Genomic DNA, 23,611 nt, shown 5'->3' with positions numbered 1-23,611 from the left:
AGCTTTCAGGGAGCACCAAATTCTAACCACTAGCCCATCAGAGAGTGTCAAGATAAATGAATTCTGCAGCTCTACTATGCAGCATAGTTCCTATAAATAATATAATTGTATTATGTACTTAAAATTTGGTAAGGTGGTAGATCATATGCTGTGTTTTTACCACAATGAATAATAATAATAATAATAAAAGGGGTGGGAGGAAACTTTGGGAGTTTAGGGGCAAGTCTGTGGCTTTGAAGGTGGCGATGGTTTCATAAGTATATCCTTACTCTCAAACTCATTGAATTGCATATATTAAATATGAGCAGCTTTTTACTTTTCAATTATATCTCAATAACTTTTTAAAATAACCCTTATAGAATTGTAAAATTATAAACATTGGCCGGGTGCGGTGGCTCACACCTGTAATCCCAGCACTTTAGGAGGCTGAGGCAGGTGGATCACGAGATCAGGAGATCGAGACCATCCTGACTAACATGGTGAAACCACATCTCTACTAAAAATACAAAAAATTAGCCAGGCATGGTGGCACATGCCTGTAGTCCCAGCTACTTGGGAGGCTGAGGCAGGAAAATCGCTTGAACCCGGGAGGCGGAGGTTGCAGTGAGCTGAGATTGCACCACTGCACTCCAGGCTCGGTGACAAAGCAAGACTCCATCTTAAATAAATAATAAAAATCCTTGTATATGTAGCGTTTTCCAAAGAGTAATTCACAATTCAAAATCTACTACTTATCAAGATATCTTTTCGTGGAATATGTCTATATGTTATCTTTAAATGAAAGAAATTGTAATTGATTTCTGGTTTAGAAATCTCACTTAGGATGTAATAGACATAAACCTTGTTAATGTTAGGGGCTTTTGTTAATGTTAATGAAAGGGGCTTTTGTTAACAGAATCAATATTTACATATTTCAATTCTAAACATTCTTATTAGGCAATGATTTGCGCTGCTTTATTTAGAAAAGGAAGGACCACCACCCGTAGGGCATTTAAGGTATTTTTCAAATGATGATTGATTAGCTATAATAGTGCCACATCTGATGAGAGACTATATTATCAGTTGCTGCCTATTATATTTTCTCTATGTGAGTTTTACTGAGACAGATATAGGAAGCAATCGGCAAGTGTTGTATCTTATCTATCAAGTTTGAACGGAATTAAGTGAGTTAAATATGCCCAAAAGACTCAAAGCTCAAAGACGGTCAAGTCTAGGTAAAAATAATTCTATTAGTAATTGATGGAGGGAAGCTTATGAAGATCTGCCTTGGTCAAAATGCCATATAATTTTCAGAAATGTGATAATACTAGATATTTACCTCTTATTTAGTTTCATTTGGTTAGCAGAAAAAAGTCATCTTTAAAACAAAATGATTTTTAAATTTAAAATTTTTATATTTTTACATTTAAATTTTAAAAAGTCATTTTTGACACTATTACTTGTAAGTCATGTGAAGTTGTCAACACCTCAGGAGCTATCTTCACAAGGGCTAAAGATCTATCAAGATATTTAGATTATATTGTACCATATTTATGGTGGCCAATTATTTTACCCAATCTATGTGAGAATTGGTGAAGTTGTTTTAAAAAAAGTCACGTACAAGAAAATAGCTTCCTGAACTTTCTTAAATATATATATATGGGTGATAATTACTTGGTAATTGCATGGATTTTTTTACTGTTAATTCTAGTTTTAATTAAATTTGTATAATTGTTCTGAGTTTATGTTTAGAGGGATATGAAAAGTAAGATAATTTTAGGATGAATTTGTACAGCAAAAACATTATTTTCAATTTTTTTCTCTGAATACTTTTTTAATAGAAATAAACATGCAGTTTGGGTCCTTATCATTTATTTCAATAGGGCACTAGCCTTGAAATAAAAACTTGCTAAAAAGAACTTTTGGTTTGATATGTCAGCTTTCTTGCTGGGAACGGTCAAAGTCTAATAGTATTATTTCTTTTCCCCCACAGTGGAACACCCTGACAAAATGGCTAATGACCAAGGTATGGTGGCTCAATCTGTCATTTTGTGTTCCTTGAATCAATCCTGTCTGTTAGAAATGTCAGTCATTACTTTATATTCCTCTTTTCACCTGGACCATACACCTGATGAAGCAGACGCTGGCGTGATGATTAATCTTGTTAATGAAGTTCTGCTTGGCTGAGGCTGGGGCTCTGATAAGGAAGATGTAAATTTTCTTGAGAGGAAATTGTTTTGTCTCTATTCTGAAGGACCAATTAAAATGTCAAGCTTCTTTATATGAAATAAATTTTTAGTCTCTGTCTGCACTTCTGAATAATTCACATTAAGTATAATTAAGCTCAGCATAATTTTCAAGCTGCTCTTGCACCCTTTCATGAGCTATGGATTCTGTAGCTCTACAGAGAAAAACCATAAATTATGTGTGATTTTCCTCTGCAATGAGCTTCTTTGAATATATAAAATCAAAGTTGGGTCAACTTTTTTAGGGCATTATCATTGTTCATTTTGAAGCCAGAAAGCTTTTATTCAGTGAATCAGATGCTCATTTGACTCACAGCACAGTATTTTCTCCCTTTTCCTTATTTATTTACTAAAAGCTGATTTGTATAGAGAAACAGGTAAAGTTTTACACAAAGGCAAAATGGAGATAAATAAGAGTTATCCATCAACTTATAAGTAGATATGAATTTACTATTACCGTGATTTGTAGGCTGATTGATAAATTAAGATTCCATTATCTTTACAAAAAGGACAATTAGTAGAAAGCTGAGGGAGACAATGAATAGTTTATGAGTTTTATTTTTTTGAGGATGTTATTTTCTTTCCAGAAGAGTTAGGAAAATCTATAAACTGGTTGTAGTCAGTGCTGTCAGTATTTGTAGATTGAGTCTACATTTCATAGTTTGTTTCTTTCCTGCTTTGGACACCTGCTGTGGGCAGTACTTACTTGCAAACATCGTGTGTGGTGAGATTAGGGGAATGCTTTCTTTCAACATGAATACTTTTTAACTTTTGACAAATACTAAGCCTCTGGATGCTGGCTCTCCCTGACAGCAGAATGCTTCCTGCATGAGTAGCATTTTCTTCAGTGGTCCTGTGTTTACATTCTTCTCTGGCGATGTATACTATGCAGCTGCTTAACAACATGGCTAGGGGTTTACGTGGAATAATTGAAATGGTACTGTGCACAGCAATGCCTACTCAGGGTTAAGGTTTTCATTAATCTAGCTGCTCCTGCTTGCTTCCACTGAAAATATTTTCATACGATTAATATCTACTAAATGATATTTGAAAAAATATTAATGATGAGTAATTATCACTTGGCATGTATTTACATAGGTAAATTAAATATTAGTCTTGGTCAAATCCAAATCTGGAATAGTTAATAGAAACAGCTTTATTATTGCAGTTATAAAACAATTGAAACAACCTCTCATAACCTTCTTTACTTAAATAAATTTGAAGCTTCCGTAGACAGATAACTACTAAGTTTTGAAATTATATTTAAAAATAATAGAGAAAAAATTAAACTGAGCTAGTTGAAATGTCATTATTAGTCACTTAGTTGACAACATGTCCAAGCTTCTCAATAAATGGCTTTCCACTTCTCTCTGGATACTATTATATTGTTTTTTCTTTTGTTAATTGCTTTTAGTTTTTTAAGGTAACTGTTTTGCTTAATATTATTTTAAACCACCACACATATATTCTGTAAAATGATTATTTTATGAAAGGCAAATGAGTAAATGACTTCCCTGTCCCTATGATCATACATCCTCCATGGATTTTACTTTGAGTCTCACATCTACAATAAATCAGGCTAGTTCTCAGGAACAAAAGAACCCCCTCAAGAATTACTGCCAGTGGCTGAGGCCATTAATGTATTTAGTCAGTTGTTCTTTTTCTTCATCTAATATTACTCAGAAGGATTCCGTCACATACGTAACTTGGAGTCGTATTCAGTCACGGCTGGCATGTAGTTAGTTGATCAAGTGGATAGGTTCTAAATTTTACATCAAACTCAATTCACTTATAAAATTGAGAGGGACTGATGACATATAATTTAGTGGTTATAAATAATATCTTTAAATTCTTACAAAGAAAGCATATAAAATTCGCCGCACCCTCAAAGCACGTTTTATAAACAATGTCAGTCTTCTGAGTTGATGACCATATGCATGAGAAATAACCCAAATTAAAGATCCCCGTAAGATTGATGAAAATAATAGGAAAAGGTTGAGCTTAATACTCCCATTCCCAGCACACAGCAAATTAGTTGAATATGTTTTACCGTGCCCACTGTTAGACTTATTTGCCCCCGTCTCATGGAGAAACGATCCCACTATTACATTTATGACAGGAGCTGAGTTTCTGCTGAGAGAAAATTCCCTCAGAGAAAAAAATGTGGCACCTGGGGTCAGAATTAACCTTGCAAAGATGAATCCTAAATAAAGAAGCAAGAGGTTGAATTTGACTTACATGAGAGAAAGTGAGACCAGTTTTGATTGTCCTAAAAAAAGTATCTGTTCAGGTTCTTGTCACAATTATTATTATTTTAGGGATTGAAGATCTACCATGAAGAACGTAAATGTGAAAACAAAAGTCATTTGAAATGGTTTTGATTTGGAGAAAATATTTTCTTCTGAGCAATGGTATAGTAGTTGTTTGATGATAATAGGCAGTTAACATAGAACCCCTGATTTCTTTATGTCATTGTAAATTGATGAAATACAGCATTTTTTAAACTTTCTAACCTTGACTACTTCTATAATTCTCCTTTTTTGCATCACCCTGTCTCTTGCTCCATGTCCTAATTATTTCTGTAGATTCTTCCAGGCACAGGTGGCAAATAAGTTTGGAAGTAAAATAAATTTTAGAGATAAACCAGAGTTTCATTTTTTGTAGGGTTGGGTAAGGAAATTGCACAGGCTATGTGAAGCGGGTGCAGAGGTTAGATAGAAAAGCTATGCTTTAAAAAATTATTTTTAATTTTTGTGTGTACATAGTAGGTGTATATATTTGTAGGGTACATGAGATGTTTTGATACAAGCATACAATGTGAAATAAGCACATCATGGAGAATGGGGTATCTATCCCTTGAAGCATTTATCTGTTGACTTACAAACAATTCCATTACACTGTTCATTTAAAAATGTACAATTAAGTTAATGACTATACTTACCCTGTTGTGCTATCAAATAGTAGGTCTTACTCATTATTTCTAACTATATTTTTATACCCATTAATCATCTTCACCTCCCCTCTCCCCAGCCCCCAACTACCATTCCCAGCCTCTGGTAACCATCCTTCTAGTCTCTACGTCTATGAATTCAATAATTGTTTTGACTTTTGATTTTTTCCTTTTTTTTCTCTATTCTGATTAAAACTCCTTCAATTTGTCTGTGCTGATGTGGGCCTATGTAATGGTAAAATGAACCGCTATGCAGCTCTTGCCAGCAGTCACTGTTTTAAAAGCTTTACAGGAGTGACTCACTTAATTCTCATAACAATACTGTGAGAAAGGTATTGTCTCCATTTTAGCAAGGAAGAAACTGAAGCTCAGAGAGTTGTTATTTGTCTATCGAAACACAGCTAGTAAGTAGAAAGGCCATAAATCCAACCCCAGAAACCATATTCCAAAAGCCTTTTTTTAATTATTTTATTTTATTTTTATTTATTTTTTTAAATTTTTTGAGACAGAATCTCACTCTGTTACCCAGGCTGGAGTGCAATGGCACAATCTCGGTTCACTGCAACCTCTGCCTCCCAGGTTCAAGCAATTCTCCTGCCTCAGCCTCCTGAGTAACTGGGAATACAAGTGCGTGCTACCACACCCGGCTAATTTTTTTGTATTTTTAGTAGAGACAGGATTTCACCATGTTGGCCAGGATGGTCTCGATCCTCCTGACCTTGGCCTCTTAAAGTGCTGGGATTCCAGGCATGAGCCACCATGCCCCACCCAAAAGCCCTGATTTTAACTATCAACTGTATTACAACAGATATGTTACATATATATAGCCACACATTCACATTTGACATATAGCTGTAAAGTTGCTTTAACTGAAGTTTTGTTTACTGTTATTTTTCCTATATAGATCTTCCTTTTCACATCTCTGAATATCCTAAAGAACAAGGCAAATAACTCTCAATCTGAGGTCATCTTGTTAGTGGGGTGGCCACAGCACTGATTACATGATCCTGACACTTCTTTATTTCAGGAAACAGGGATGGTGATAATTCACTGTCTAAGCCAACTTGGGTTGTCAATACAAAACGCTATATACTGGGTGGGTTAAACAACGGAAAGTTATCTTCTCAGAGCTCTGAAGGCTGGAAGTCCCAGATCAAGGTTCAGTGTGGTCAGTTTCTGGTGAGGGTCCTCTGCCTGGCTTGCAGATGGCCTTCTCGCTGTGTCTTCCCATAGTGGAGGGTGACCTCTGTGGTGTCTCCTCGTCAAAGGACACTAATCCTATTGGATTGGGGCCCTACCCTATGATTTCATTTAACCTTATGATTTAAGTATTTCCATAAAGGCCCTATATTCAAATATAATCATATTGGGGGTTAGAGATTCAATATACACATTTTTGGGGAAGCAATTCAGTCCATAGCATCCACATTTAAAAAGAAAGCTGTTATTTCACTCCTTCACTAATTTTTTTCCCAGTTTTTCAGATAAAGAAGCAGAAGGTAAACATTTTGCCCAGGATCACATAAATAGCTGTTGGCAGAGTTAGAACTCAAAACTTTTCTTTCTGGTTCCTAGAGTGTGCAGTCTTTCTACTGTAAATTGTTACTATATTTATTTTAAAAATTTGATTTCCATTCTTCTAAAATCAGCTCAAACATTTTAGTGTCTCACAGAAGCATTTTAGAAAATCCCTTTGTTTTGAGTTTGCAATGGAGGTTAGCTATTGTCCTCCACTTTGAGATGTCTTTATGTGAAAATCGATATTCTTAGCATCAGCAGAAATGTTTACTCTTTCCTGTGTGTCTCTATGTCTGCTCATTGTAACAATAGGTGCTGTGGCGATGATACAGTACCTTAAAGTGGGCAGGATTCTCATAAAGTGATTTTCACCATTGTTGAGATGAATGATAAAGAAAATGCTCACTTTGAGCACTCTCAAGTGTATTTAATTCTCCATGACCTGGAAAAGGGGTGATCTGAAACACTAGACCTAGAGAAGAGGCCTACGTACATAGAGCAGTTTACAGATCCAGATGAAGAAAGCCTGCTGTAAACTGCCCACCCAACAAGGAGGAAGAATTACTCTCCTGTGAATTGTGGTAATGGCTGATAATGCTCTAGCTTTTCATTTGGAAGTCACTCATTGTGTGCTGTAGGAGCACTGGAATGGAATTAGATACCTTCAGTTCTAGCACAGTCCTGCCACTGGGACCTCTTGTGTAATGTTGGGCAGGGGACTTAACATCTCTCAACATCCTCACCTGTAAAATAAGTTCAGACTAAATTATCTTTTGGTTTCTTTCAAGATTTAAGATTCTGAAGTTTTAAGTTTGGTATTAGAATAAAAACTCAGGCATAACATCTTTGCATAGCGAAGCATCTCACATTTATGGCTTTTCCACTATGTGTCAATTACTCTTCTATGCACTGTGCACATGCAATCCTATTTGATTCTTATAGCACCCTTAAAGATGTAGAAAAAGAGACAGAGAGGTTAAAACTTGCCCAAACACTCACAATATTTAAGTAGTGTGAAAGTTGATTATACAAGATGGAGTCACTCATGTCATACCCAACAAAAATGGAGTCAGGAGGTTATAAGGAAAAGCACTCAGATCACATACATTTATTCCAGGAACTTTCTTGTGAGACTAAACCCAAAACTTTAAGGACCTGGTCATGATTCTAAGATTCCACATCTTACTTAACATTTGCTGACACTCAGCAGCTCCTGGAAGACACTACCGGCACCAATTAACTTACTTTCAAAACAACTTGCATAACCTTCCTCTATTCCACAATAAAACTCCACCTTTCCCTTTATTCTGTAGACTCACCTGGGGCTACCGTTGGTTTGGGTGTCTTGAATTGCAATTCATATTGTCAAATATCTTCTTGGCTCAGAGATTCATCTCTATATATCTTTCTTTTAGGTTGACAGTGATTAGGCCCAGATACTTACCCAGGCTACCTAACTGGAGAATCTCTGCTCTTGACGCTGTGTAATTTCTGGAAAGGCAGACTCGTGATCTGTCATCAAGAAAGTTATACCTAAATGGCATCACCATAAGTTCACCTAGTTTGAAGGACTTTGTCTTTCCTTAATAGAGTATTCAGGCAAAGTACTTAACACTGCACCTGCCATTTTACACCTCAGCAGTTTTAATCTCATGAATAAACAGAATGTTAATTGTTTCAAATTTCAGCGCAATAGGGTTTTCGAGGCAGTCTAGTCAAGCTTGGAATTTAGTTAATGTAATCCGGACTTTGCAGGGTTTGGATTACAGCAGCCAGGCTGCCGTTTGAAAAATGGAAACCTTTAGTGCCTTCTGATGGGAGCTGTTTAATTGAAAATTAAAACCTCTTCTTACCCTATTATTGTGCATAGTTTCAACACAGTTAATTTTTCGGCTGCTTGCTACACCCACTTGAAAAAGCTATTCTCACCTGGGTTTTTCACAGGTCCAAAATTTTGCAATTCTGTAAATTAGGACTGTGGTGAAATAGTAGTAGCAGAAAATGAATAATGTGCTTTTAATGGAGTGTTAAGGTGCTTATCATGTTCCCAGCAAGCAGTCAAGTAGCTGCCTATGTCAACTTCTCAGCAGTTTTCATGTTTTAATAGGTAACTTTGAAGGAACAAAAACGTACTCAGTACTCATAGGAATTGTTGTGATTCATGGGATAATTTTAACCTTCTCACACCTGTAAGGTAGGCATTTTTGTTTATACACTTCAAATAAAATTCCATAAACAGGTTCTTCTTGTGAGAGCCACTGTATTTTGGATGCCATTTCCTTGTATAGACATTGGCCAAGTACACGGTCTTCCTAGCTTTATTTTCTGCCCACTTCAATCAGCCCTAGACTCTGCCGCCTCAACTTTCTTTCCAAAACACAGATGGGTCACTGTTGCTTTGGGGATGAGGTCAGTTCTTTGACATCAAGAACCTTGGCTGTCTGACTCTAACATCTCTTTCCTGGTCTCATGGCCAATAGATCCCTCCACATATGCCACAGTCACAAATCACCCTGGAAAAAGTGCATTTTTCACAACTACATGCTGTAAATGTGTACCATTTTCTCAGCCTTAGCTATGCTTTCTCTCTTTCTCAACTAAGCAAAGTCTTCTTTAAGACTCACTTCTCAATTTTACTTTTTTCACGAATCCTTTCTTACCTTTCTGGTCTTTTATTCACCTGTATTTTCATAACACCCATCTTATTCTTATTGTGTTTTCCATTTCTTCTTATACTTTGCTATTTATATTCTTAGCTTCTTGACCAGATTTTAAATTCCCAAGGACAGAGAACTGGCTAGATTCTTCACATTATCATCCCCACCTCCATAATTTAGAATTTATCCTATTTTAGTTGCCTGATAAGTGTTGGTTTAATAGAATCATAACACAAATGTTTGGGGAAGCAGCTACAGAGTAATCTGGAAAGATAAGTTTTATCATTGAATGAAAAGTATAGATTGGACACTCAAAGTAATAGTGCACATGGCTGTGGATATTGGAGGTTTACTGATCTTGGGGGAGATGAGAAGTTACGCATATATTTCCAACAGGGAAAAGTATATTCAATAATCACCTACTAAAATAAAAGCTAAATAGAAAAACAAGTTCTCTGTAATTCAGCTGATAGTAGTTACATTTGTAGATGGCTATGATCTCCTGCACACTTTTTGTGACCTCCAGTCTTGCTGTCCTTCCTTGTTAGAAAATTTATGGATCTGAATTTCACCAGCTGCTTGGAATTCTGAGTACAGAAAGGAGAAAATCAAAACTAATGGAAGCTGATAAGTTTGTCAAAATTGTGGCTATGAAGTATGAAAAGAATTAGACTCACTTTTGATTACTTGTGGATAACTATGTATCCAGTAATGTGCTGGCACTAGAAACATTAGAAGGAAATGGTCCTGGCAAAGCATTAGAAGGAAGTATGGTTCTGTGGGTCCATTTTCAAGAAGCTTGTGATACAGTTAGGAGGAGGATATTAACACTTCCAGTCCAGTATGAAAAATACAAAATGCCACATCAGGTGGTACTGTCTACATGTGTATGTTATGGGATTTCAGATAAGAAATCATTGTGGGCTGGATTAGAAAAGACTTCTTAAAACCTAAGACTGGGCTTTAAATACATGAGTAGAACTCAACTGAATGCAAACTATTACCAGGGGAAAGAGTAGCTGATCCCTTATGTGGAGAAATTCTAGGATGGAAAAGTTAGGAAGCCAAGATGCTGGGAAAATAGTGAGGACTGCAGGATGGGCGGAACATTTAAGATATAATTTGCTCATGCACAAACATATCTCATGCCTACCTTTGCAGAGTAGTACACTATGGCAGAGACTTACATTGGTGAAGAGGATTTTGCTATTTCTCTCTGCTCTAATGTAGTAGTTCTGGGGCTTTCCTACTTTTCAACATATCAACTAGCTATTGTCTAAAGTGACCAGTGAAGACCTGCCTGCTCCCCGTGTATCCCGAGCCCTGGAAACCCATCCACTCTTGGTTGCTGATATTGATCAATTCCTGCTTGGAGGGGTGTGACTGGAATAGGGAGAGAAAAGGATGATGGGATGGGAGCAGGAATGGGGCCTCAGTAGCAGTCATCTTCAAAGAATTTTCTTGGCCCTTTTTTTTTGTTTTAACCACTTCTGTTACACCTTTACTGAAGTGGCACCTTCGCTTTTTCCAGTACTCTGCATGGTTACAAAGAAAATATTTTTTGTTCTCTGCCACAGCCTTGTTTTGTTCTGTATGTTCAATTGAGAATAGAGCCACCATCTCATGTCACACATACCTAAACTCTCACTCTTACACCCCAAGACCAACTCTTTGAAGTGCTCTAATTTCTGTCCACAATTTTCCCCATTTCTCCTCTTTTTTTTTTTTTTTTTTTGAGACAGAGTCTCACTCTGTCACCCGGGCTGGAGTGCGGTGGCATGATCTTGGCTCACTGCAACCTTCGCCTCCTGGGTTCAAGCAATTCTCCTGCCCCAGCATCCCGAATGGATGGGATTACACGCCCCTTCCCCACTATGCCCGGCTAAATTTTGAATTTTTAGTAGAGGTGGGGTTTCACCATGTTGGCTAGGTTGGTCTCAAACTCCTGACCTCAGGTGATCTGTCCGCCTCGGCCTCCCAAAGTGCTGGGATTACAGGAATGAGTCACTGCTCCCGGCCCCCCATTCCTTCTTTTAGTTATTTATTCACCTATAATGCTAAAATCATCATCATCAGTCATACAGTATCAGCCACTTCAAATGAAACCCTGAGTTTATTCATCTTTCTGAGCTACAGTTTTCTCAGCTATAAAATGGGATTAGTAATGTCTGCCTCAGAGATGCATAATTAACATCGTCATATTTATTGGAACAGTTTATCCTGATCCATTTAGTTCCACAGTCATCCAGAATAATCTTTCTAAGATACATGTGTAATTAGTCAGTGTTCTGCTTAAAATATCTTCAGTGGATCCCTATCCTCTGTAAGATAAATTCTAGACCCTTTTGCAGAGCATTTAGGGAGTTTTATTATTGTACCTCTGCCTTTTTTTCTAAGCTCATCCACCTCATGGTTCTCTACCTAATAAATCAAGACAGATCATTATCTGTCCAGCTCCTTTGGTTCCCTAATATTTGCCTTCTCAGTTTTTGTCCATTCTCCCTTGTGAGACATCAAGAATGTGGGAATGAGAAGCAGTAGAATTCAAAGGAGTAACCAGTGTGTTTCTTAAAATACATATGTATGTGTCTCTGTATTTATATATTTATAATTATATATAAATGCATATATATTTATATTATGTATTTATATTATATATTTGTAATTATATATACATACATATATTTATATTATATATTTATATATTATATATTTATAATTATACCTACATACATATATTTATATTATATATTTATATATTATAGATTTATAATTATATATAAATACATATATGTTTATATTATATTTATATATATTTATAATATATTTTTATGATATATATTTATAATATATATTTTATGATCTATATAATATATATTATATATTTATAATATATTTTATGATATATATTTATAATATATTTTATGATATATGTTCATATAATATATAATACATTTTTATGATATATATTTATATATTTATATATTTATGTAATATATATTTATTATATATATTTACATATATGTATATTTTCCCCCACTGGTTGGCCTGGCAAAGTATACTGCTTTTACTTTGGTGCATGCAAAAAGAATTCTCACCTCACATGCCACCTCCTCTGAGAAGCCTTTTGCTAGGCATAAGTAGATAATCATCCTGTTTTTCCACTGGGTCACGTATTTGTTTGTTTGTTTCTTTTTTTTTGAATTTTTGGAAATTACCATATGGTTATAATTATTCACTTAACGTTTTCCATCTCACTGACTTACAAACTTCTGCAATAGTCATTTTATATTCCTAATGCCTAGCACTGTGGATCTACTTAATGCATTTGTTGAGTGGGTGGATGAAGCATGGATGGAGACATGAATGATGAAATACTGTGCTCCAACAGTGTCGTTATCTACACAGACTAGCAGGGCACCAGCAGGATGCTCACGTTCCAGTGTTTTCATACTGCAGCTGCAACTTCCAAACCTATAGTCACTTGGAGGAGAGAACTCTCTCATCCTCTTCTGCCTCTTCTTCCCGGGATGCTTGGCAAATTTGCTCAGGCACAAACATATCTCACACCTGCCTTTAGGATAAGCTTGTGAACCACGCAGATGGGGGAGGCTTTTATGGATCATGCCCTGGCCTTTGAGAACAGATGCTCTTTTATAAGCCAAAAAAGATTGACTCATTCTTCATGTTGTAGCCTGGCAAATTAACTAGCTCTTGGAAATATCTAGTCATCCAAGGCAGTGCCCATATTTTGAGGAACAGAATACTTTTTAGATTTTAATAAAGACTAAGCTGCATTTAAAAGTGGTTTCTTAGACCCCTCGGCTGACTGTTACTTCAGATGTACTAGAGGCAAGTGTGCATAAAAGGAGATTCCAGTGAGAGGAAGGACTTCAGAGACCACCGTCTACCACCAACTACTAATATTATGAAGCCATCTTTATATTTTATTCTATTAAGAATTCAATTGTTATCCAGTTGTTTCATTCCTAACTTGCATGAATAATAATTATAATAACTAATAAACATATTGGGCTTTAGCTGTGTGGAAGGTTGTGACATGGGTGATCAGGAGCAGCTGACAAGTTTTCATCAGCAGCCAGGTAAGGGAGATAGACTAAGTGTAGTTATTGTCACTAGGTCAGAACTTATCATCTTTTCTGACTTGAAATCTTTAAGAAGGAGGTTAACTACTTTCCTGTTACCAAAAGATCTTGATCTGTCCAGCTCCTTTGGTTCCCTAATATTTGCCTTTTCAGTTTTTGCCCACTCTCCCTTATGAGACATCAAGAATGTAAGAATGAGAAATAGTAGAATTCATAGGAGTAACCAGTGTGCTTCTAAAAAAAGAAATATATATAATATATATCTTATATATAAATATATTTTATATATTACATGTAATATATTTTATAATATATATTATATATAATAATATATAATATATATTATATATGATTTATATATATAATATGTTTATATATAAAAATATATATAATATAATATATATTATATATCGGTTGGCCTGGCAAAGTATACTGCTTTTACTTGTTGGCCCGGCAAAGTGTACTGCCTTTACTTTGGTGCTTGCAAAAAATAATGCAACATTTGTAAACGTTTTTCCAACTTTAGAAGATTGCACAGACAACTTTTTTCACCTATCCTTTGCCAAACTCTGCAAGAGACCACATGCATGCCTCAGACAGTCAAGACCCATTATCAGGCTAAGATGTAAACTAAGAGCAGAAATTAGGATAAGAAATTAATGTGTTTAAATTTGTCTAGGATACCCACAGTTTCTATTTTGTATCCTGATATTTTTTGTAATAACTCTGCGCTTACTCAACTTCATTTTATTTATGTGTGAAATTATTATCTTAGTTCTGAATTTGATTTCTAAGGATTTTAAAAAAATGAACTTACTTCTCAGGAAGAGTCTAACCTGTTCATATTTTATGGCCTAAATACAGAAATTGGAATTGCAAAAATACTACCACTTATGATTAAGAGAAATAAGGGTAATGGCATATTTGGTTTTCTTGCACTTTGTCTGGCTCAGAGTAGTTTACCAAATGCATTCCTATCCTGCAGATTATTGCCCTTAGACTTTCCACAGGTGGAAAATAAAACCAAAGGTTTTGAAGAAGGGAAAGCAGCAAGAATTTGTTGAGCACTAGGGCTCAATATGTGACACAATGTATTTTCTTTCAGTCAGTGAACTTTCTTTCATGTTGATTTGAAAACAATGTGTTGAACCTTAGGAAAAGGTGAAGAGAGCTCATTAGTTCTTTTCTATTAAAATATTTGAAATATCCTACGTATTGGTTACGATTTTACTTTCTGGTTTTTGATGCCCGATGCCTTTGTTTAAAATCAGCATTGTTATCAACTGCCTGGTAAAGCGATCTTTTAGAAACACATTTCAGCCTCTGACAAATCACCTACTTTAAATACGGTCTCTTTGTTGGATGGACAGTAAAATTATATTCAGGTAATATTAATGGATATTCTTTATCTGCTGGTATACAAGACAGAAAATCAATGCAATTTCTATCATCATTAGAATTATTTTCAGAGAACAAATTTTAAGATCAAGAAGATATCTCAGTGCTCAGCATCCTTGGAAAGATATACATTAAACATTTGTTAGATGGCCAATCTGTCCATTTGATTTAGATTATGGACAATATGTTTTTCTCTATGGATTGATGGTATGAATGTCGTCCTGGATGACCCTCTCTTATGCCCATTCAGGGAAGATGGATTAAACAAACGATTAGAACTACCACATCCACTTTTCTCCATGTCTTCTGCAGATTAATTTTCCATTCTCTCTTCTCTGAACTTATAAACAATCACACAGAAAAACTAGACTCTAGGACTGAAATCCCAATTGAATTAATCTTTGTTCAGTGCTGAAAATTTTTTATGGTGGAAAAGATTCTCAATCTGCCCATGTGTGCTGCAAATAAGGATTTAATATAAATATTAATGTTATTTCATTTTATACATACACCACAATAAAAACATACAAATAATTCAGGTGACATGTAAGGGTAAGAACATAAATAATAAATTACAAAATAGTAATAACTTAAGATTTGTACTTATTATTAAAACATTACAAAGCATCCTAACTAGCATTAGTTACTCATAGGACATTGAGAACACATTTTTGCACATCACTTCAGTTAGCACAAAGGAATATAACAATGAACAGACTTCCTAAAGGAAGTCATATTACTTCTGCCAATTTTTTCTTCAATTCAGAGAACAGGTAGCAGGGAGATCAAGAAGACTTTTGTCCAAGGAAGCATATGGCATGTGCCAAAAAGGGATAAAAAGAAGATTCCTTATGAGGCCATCTTTTAAATAAAATATGAAAGGCAACCCCTTAAACGACTTTATAACATTTTAAAAATTCAAAGTAAGGAGAGGTACATGAAATTTCTGATTAGGACCTGCCTAAGCAGTACCTAAATAAAATATATTTAAATATATAAAAGCTATTTTGAATAACTCAAAACAGCTACAAACTTCCTCTATTTTAACTTAGCCAATGCCTATTTAATATTTATTTAACTTTTGTTTCTGAAGCTACCATTTCCTGGTTCCAAAATCTAAGGTAAAAGTAGAAAATCATTTGCTTTTATTATCAAAACTTTCTGGCAGAAGTTTTTTTTTTTTTGTTCATGTGTGTGTGGTTTTTTTTTTTTTTTTTTTTTTGATGAAATTAGCTGCATAAAATCCCTAAGTTTAAGTGAAAATAAATTCATTACGCTTTAATATCTCATTCTTCTCCCGTCCTCAATTTGTGCTATTGAGAAAATATGAGTACATAGTAATCCAATACAGAATTCTTCTTTATATCCTGTAGAATTATATTCATATAGTACACTTTGTTGTGTTGTTTTTGTTTGTTTGTTTGTTTTGTTTTGTTTTTTTACTGAGCCAGAGTCTTGCTTTATCACTCAGGCTGGAGTGCAATGGCACAATCTCGGCTCACTGCAACCTCTAGCTCCCAGGTTCAAGCAATTTTGCCTCTGCCTCTGGAGTAGCTGGGACTACAGGCATGTGCCACCATGCTCAGCTAATTTTTGTATTTTTAGTAGGGACGAGGTTTTGCCATGTTGCCCAGGCTGGTCTTGATCTCTTGACCTCAAGTGATCCACTCTCCTTGGCCTCCCAAATTTCTGGGATTACAGGCATGAGCTACCACACCTGGCCTTCGTATAGTACACTTTGATCACTATTCATATAAAATTGTATTATTCTTATAAAAAGGAAAAAATAAACTACCCATTTCCAAAATGCTTTAAGTCATGTTGAACTTTGAGGGAAGAAAACTGAAATTTATTACGTAATTTCCCCCAAATTTATATTTGAATTTCCATAAATCCATTTAATTATTTAGAATTTTAATTTGTAAAAGTGTTAAAAATTTAGTATGATATGCAAAAAAGTAATTCAAGATTTTAAAATAAATATATCGATGAAATATATAATGTTATGTGACTGAAAATAAAATATTTTTATTTGCATGCAGTTCTTTTAATAATACTTTTAATAATAATACTTTAATAATAATTAAAAAGCATTTTTAATTAAACCTAGTAGTAAGTTTATAGTAATAAATGAATTGTTATTCTTAAATCTTTAATGTTAGAAAATATTAAGAACCATCTGCATTTGGTTAATATTAACTATAAATAGGCCTGCATAGGATCTGATTACAATGAACCAACTCTCCCTGTCATGGCAGGATCCACATCTAATATATCTTTTCACACTACTCCTTCCCTGAGGATCTAGGACTATGCATTGCATATAGTAAGCATTTAATAAATTTTTGAAAGAATTATTACCGGTTTTATGCTTCATTAATAAAATGAAGACCTCTGGGATAGGGAAGTATTTTACATCTTTGCATTAGCTGACTTTCACTCCAGCTGTTTTCTAAATTCTAATTACTCCTCTCTTTCTTGAAATCAGTGCTTATGAAATTAACCAAGGTAACTAAACACATCCAATATTTGTTCTACAGCAACAAGCTCTTAAAAATGCTGTGATATGCCAAGAAGTAACACCCATAAACCCATATCCTTTCCTTTTTAGACTTTACTGTCTCTTCATTTGACAACTTTGTGAAGCTCTCCTTAAAGCAATGGGAGAATCTTTTATTATTATTATTATTATTATTATTATTTATTGACCACATAAAAGGAGACTTCCTGAAAATTAAAAGACATATTTCAGAGAATGGAAACTTAACATCACTCAAAATTAAAATTAAAATTAAAATCTGATGCCTCTATCTTTAGATCAAGAGATCTCAGGTTCATCAATATCCCAGAAATGGGTTTTGTGGTTTTTTGGCTGAAGTGGTGCAAGAAATCTGAATCACTATAAATCTAAACTTGCTCGTTGATGACATCAACTTTTTAAAAAGTGCTTTCTGTTGGACTTGTTGAGAATTACATGATTTCCTTTTGTGATATTAATCTAATTATAAGGGACAAAAAGTTAACCCACATCAATATACTAGATTCTGTGAGTAGAATGTCCAAGCTTTAAGTAGAATGTCCTTGTTATTTAGGACATTTAAGTAGAATGTCCTTGTTATTTAGAAACATTTCTAGAGTTCCTTTATCTCACCCAGCACTTTGACCTATATGGCATCTGAGTTCTTCTACCTATTGAAATTCACAATGTAATCAATAGCCTCGCTAAATCTAAGGGGTGCTGTACCCATAGAGCTATGTGTGTATGTAAAATATGGATATGCTTGTTGGCTTCTTTTTGCATCCTGCCACAAATTACAGGGAGAGTTGGAAACTTCATTAAAAAGACATTTGCCAGGCTGCTGGAGGAAAAGGAAAATCCTCCATAGGCTACCTAGCTAATTTCCAGCCGATACAGGATTATTCCCAACAGGAAACATGTATTGCTTTACTGGCCTAAGAGAGGGGGTTGTTAGCATCTCTTTTGGCTGACTGCTTTGCAATCTAGCTGCTTTCAGCTGCTAGAAAAGTCATCTTAATATTTATGTAGAGCTTCCACCTCACATCAGCCAACACTGATCTCACAGTGTCTTGTGGGCAAAGCTTATCCACTGTTCACTGAAACCCCAAATGCATCAGAGTTACATAAACAAGGTATTTATAAAAGGGTTAGACTTGTCCACATTTTTGTCAGCCCACTAAAATTTTCACAATTTCAGCTCATTTTGATTGTTCCTCTCACCACCACCTTCCCCCTGCACACACACATAGGAGCCTCCATCCTATCCTACTTCCTTACATACTCACAGTCTTTGTCCCAGCAGATATTAAGCATGCCATTTTATGCTGAAGATATAATATAATGTAACTGAATTAATTTATCTTATTGCTTGCTAGAAATTTGACACCCTAACTTCAGCTCTGACTTGATATCAAAAGAATTTTTTAAATTTAGAGTCAGTTAACAGGATTCTAAGTTGTTTCCTGAAAGCTGTTTTGCAAATGAAATGATAAAATCTTGGGAAAGCTTTAGCAAGGGTAGTGTTTGTTATGCAAAATAAAGTCACAAAATCAGGACTTGAAAATTATAGAGATGAAGAAAACTGAAATCTATAAATGTGAGAAAACAACCTATGTTATTGTAGCTGAGTGTCCTGGTTGGCTTTCTCTGTGTCATCCACTGATTGGAACTGGTTTCAGAAATAACTGTTTTAAGCAAATAAAATAGAAAATTACCTATACTCTGGTCTTTGTTTGCATACGTATTCACCTCTCAAATGTTTTACATAAGTAGTCTACCTAGATATTCCAGAACTCAAAATCTAATCAAACAATTTCAGTTCTATGAATGCACCAATAGAGAAAAAGATTATCTGTGGTGAAACACCATTAATTAAATTTTGGATGATAGTATAATTATTTCTGGTGAATTCCTGGCTCATTTCTCTTAAATACTACTTTCACATCTGTTACACACCTAATGGAAGGCAGAATTTCCAATAATGCTATACTGAAGGAGCTTTCTTCCCTTCATGGTGTATTTGTAGGAAATATTCAGACCATACGGTTTGTGACATAACCCCCACTCTTACTTCCAATGTGGAATTTCATTTCCAGGTACTGTATTTGACACATAACAAAGAGAATATCCAAAGCCCAGTTACAAGATGAAATGTGCTGGCCCCTTGTAGGATAATAATAATTTGCCATAAATTCTTGTCAGGTGGGTGACAGTATCTGCAGGACTTAGGAGCCAGGACCTGAGTTATTTCTGTTCGAAAAAGTTCACAAGTATAGCATTTAGACTAACACTGCTGTTGCACCTTTAATAAAAGACTTTAATAACAGTATTTGGAGAAATAGAAAGAATGGAGGATGGTTTATCAGTGAAACATCGAATTTAGCTTAAGAGAGTTTACTGTTGTGACTTGTTTTTCTCAGACATGGAAAATAACATTTTCTTATAGGTGTAAGGGTATGAGAATTGTCAGGCTTTCTTGGGGGTGGTCAGAGTAATCTGTTCTGTTATTGTGTATGTTAAAATGTTTATTCTTTTTGTCTGTTTACTTTGTTTCATTTGTGCCTTCGTGGTATGTACTAACATTGTGACATCTTCTCCCAATGAACAGGTCGTCATGGAGATGGAGGTTATTGGCCAGTTGATACTAATTTGATTGATAGAAGCACTCTGAATGGTAAGTATATAAATTAGGTAATATTGAATTAGTTATATTAATTAAATGGTTAATTCAGGAGTGTCTGAGGCAAATTTTCTATCAACTACAAGTGCCAGGAACATTGGATTTAGTGTCTTAGTGGGATAATAGAAACATGAAGTTATTTAAAAAAAAAAAAAACCCTAGCACATTCTGCCAGGAAATGATGCCAGTAAGAATTGACAGGTGTGTAAAAAAGGAGTCAGTTAGAGAAGCCCAGCATGGAGCATTTTATAAATGACACAAAGCTGTTAAATACCAAGATTCTTAAATCTTACATTACATTTAAGATGTTTGTAAGAATCTAATTTTATTTGAGAGAGGTGATATCTAAGTTTGGTTGAATTGAAACCCACTCAGTTTCATATATTAAAGTTACTTGGATTTTTGCCTGCAGAGTACAGTAATTCTTCAAAATCCTCTAGCATGTTAGGGCTAAATTTTCTTTGTGTTGTCTACATTAGACATTTATTTCTGCTCATCCTAGTGGAGTATGCCCAAATACCTGCTGGTTTTAAGGATGACCAGATGGAGGTACTATCTAGAGCTCCATAGAAGGACAAGGTTGGTGTGGGGGCTGTATTCCAGGATCTTATCCTTAGTTTTGCTGAAACAAACTTTAAAAGGATGGATTAATATTGGCCAAATTTTCAGGGGACTAATGTATATATGAGGCCATTTTATAAGTTTCTTTTTCATTATTGCTGTTGTTTGATTTACTAAAAAGACCTTCAGATATTCAAAATGTGACGATGAACACTTGTATACCCATCGGCAAGGTTAAGATATGAAATATACAGCATGGAATTGAAATCTCTTTTATGTCTATGTTTTCTCACATGCTTCTTAACACTGTTCCTCACTCTGATATAAGTGCTCTAATTTGATGTTTACTACATATGTATACGTATCCCTAAACATTATATTGTTTTACAGTTTTACAAATTTATAGAAATGATATTGTATCCTGCTACAACTTACTTTCATTTTTAACATAGTTTTGAAGATGTATCCATGTGTTTACAAATAGCTCTCACTCATTTATCTTGGCTGCTGTACAGTATTCTATTTTATGAAATAACAAAATTAACCATTTTAGCAGGTTTTCATAAGAAACTTGATTACTGAACTGATAAATTTCCATTTGTTTGATCTCCTTTTAAAAAATCCAGAAAGGAAGTCAAAATTTCAATCTAAAAATAGTTTGCTGCATGTGAAATTAGAACAGTGGTGTGAATTAAGTGATTATTTCTTATCATAGGCTGTGATAATCTAATGCAGCAATTTTCCCAAGAGGATATATATATATACACAGTACACCAAATGCTTGCATCAAAGACTTAGGGTTATCTCTCCTCTGGCCAATGGTAGACTTAGAAATATATTTTCACCTCTTGACTTCCCTTTTGAATTGCCTGGCAATACCTTCCTCTGCTATTAATGCCTTTTACATAACCAGAAACACATAGAATGTCTTATGTTTAAACTTTGAGTCCATTTCTGCTGCTATTAAAAAATACCTCAGATTTGGGGTAACTTATAAACCACAGAAATTTATTGCTCACAGTTTTGGAGGCTAGGAAGTCCGAGATCAAGGTGCCAGCAGACTGGGAGTCGGCTGAGGGCTCATTCTCTGCTTCACAGTTGATGCCTTCCAGCTGTGTTCTCCCATGGTGGTTGGAAAGGGTGAGCAAGCTCCCTCAGGCTTTTTCTAAAATAAGGGCACTAATCCTGTTTATGAGGCCACCACTCTCATGACCTAATTATCTCCCAAAGCCTCCACCTCTTAATGCCTCCCTAACAGGGATTAGGTTTCAACGTAAGAATTTTGGAAAGACACAAGCATTCAGACCATAGCAAGCTTCCCAGGATGCTCTTTCCAGGCTACTCACAACTTCCTGTTGTCTCTTAGACTCCTCATTTTCCTTCATTTAAGTAACATGACTGTCTCTGGTAGGTATTTGACTTTCAGACACTTGTTTTAACTAACACCTTGCTCTGGTAGTCCCTAACATACCCAACAGGTAGTTTGCGAAGCACACAGGGTTGGGCGCGGTGGCTCACACCTGGCCTGTAATCCCAGCACTTTGGGAGGCCAAGGTGAGCAGATCACAAGGTCAGGAAATCGAGACCATCCTGACTAACACGGTGAAACCCTGTCTCTACTAAAAATACAAAAAATTAGCCAGCAGTGGTGGCACACACCTGTAGTCCCAGCTACTCTGGAGGCTGAGGCAGCAGGAGAATCACTTGAACCTGGGAGGTGGAGGTTGCAGTGAGCTGAGATCACACCACTACACTACAGCCTGGGCAACAGAGCAAGACTCCATCTCAAAAAAAAAAAAAAAATCTCACAGAAGGAAGGTGAGAGGAGGGACTTGTTGAGGCAAAAAACAGACCCCAGGCCATGCTCCATAAAATGGGCATAGGTAACAATAATTCCCTCCTCCCAACTTTGCAATTTCATTAGCTCACTCTCGTGCTCCAAATTTTATCTTAATCTCAACAATATGCCAAAAACATATGTATTCAAGCAGTCAGTCAAGAAATGCGACTAAGCCCTCAGCGAATGCAGGGCACTTGCAATGATCTATGGGCACAAACCGAAGGACAGACCACTGCAAGACCGATACACCAAGAGGGTTAATTGCCCAGGTGGACAAAGCAGAAATATACACCCCAGGAAGATGAGAGATGATGAGAAAATCCCTAGAGATATATAGGAGGGTAAAAAAAGGAAGTTGCTGAAATTGTTCGGGAGAAACATAATTGTTGTATTTTATACCCTGAGATATAGAGCTTCTAACTTTGGAGTTCATGCAGGAAATTAGCATTGTCCTCTTTAGAATCATCCAACAGAGCCAATTTTAAGAAGCTATTTCTACAAGAATTTTCACATTGAAATTCATTCCCAGTCAAGGGAATACTATCTATACTGGTACGGGACAGTACTTTTTGAAGAGACATACTGCCAGAAAATTAAAGAGGGAATTGGTATGGATGAATGCGAAAGAGAAATTAACCTGTAGATTTCAACCACTGCTGAGCAGTGGTTATGAGGCTTAAAGCTTGGGCAAATGTAAGCCACAGACACAAAACTATGTACTCTCTTAAACTGCATGTCCAAAAGGACTCCAGTATTGGGAAGAATTGCCACATATTGCAATTAAAAATATAAAGAGGCCCAGTAACATTTAAATTATTTCTGTGAGTAATAGATAAAGGAAAATTATACAAGGGATTGCCATCTCAATTTACATATGTATCCCAAGGTATACATGAATAAGCAACTAAAAATAATTCTAACCTAATTGGGCCTCCTGTATTTTTAATTGTGAAATCTGGAAATCCCAATTTCAGATCAAATTCAAAAGTTTGTTTTTGACTATTTGAAGTTGCTATTCAAATTAAAATAAATTTTTGGTTGAAAAGAAATCCCAGTCCACATTTGACATGAACATATAAGTCAACAATCACTTTCCTTTTCAAAGGTGTCAGATGTTAGATGAAGAGAAACAGAAACCCACATCATTGTGTTCATTTT

At 35.4% G+C, this 23,611-nt stretch overlaps 1 protein-coding gene across 1 annotated transcript in view; it reads left to right on the top strand.

The window, feature by feature from the left end:
• Positions 1 to 23,611, top strand: part of DCC (DCC netrin 1 receptor) — a 1,198,282-nt gene that overhangs the window by 1,078,355 nt on the left and 96,316 nt on the right. Inside the window, exons 21-22 of the mRNA XM_030810404.1 lie at positions 1,973 to 2,005; positions 19,981 to 20,046. Of these exons, the coding sequence (XP_030666264.1) occupies positions 1,973 to 2,005; positions 19,981 to 20,046 (99 nt within the window). The remainder of the gene's footprint in view (positions 1 to 1,972; positions 2,006 to 19,980; positions 20,047 to 23,611) is intronic.

Source organism: Nomascus leucogenys, chromosome 4, assembly GCF_006542625.1.
Source record: "Nomascus leucogenys isolate Asia chromosome 4, Asia_NLE_v1, whole genome shotgun sequence".
Lineage (NCBI taxonomy): Eukaryota > Metazoa > Chordata > Mammalia > Primates > Hylobatidae > Nomascus > Nomascus leucogenys.
This window is presented reverse-complemented; position numbering and strand designations above follow the sequence as displayed.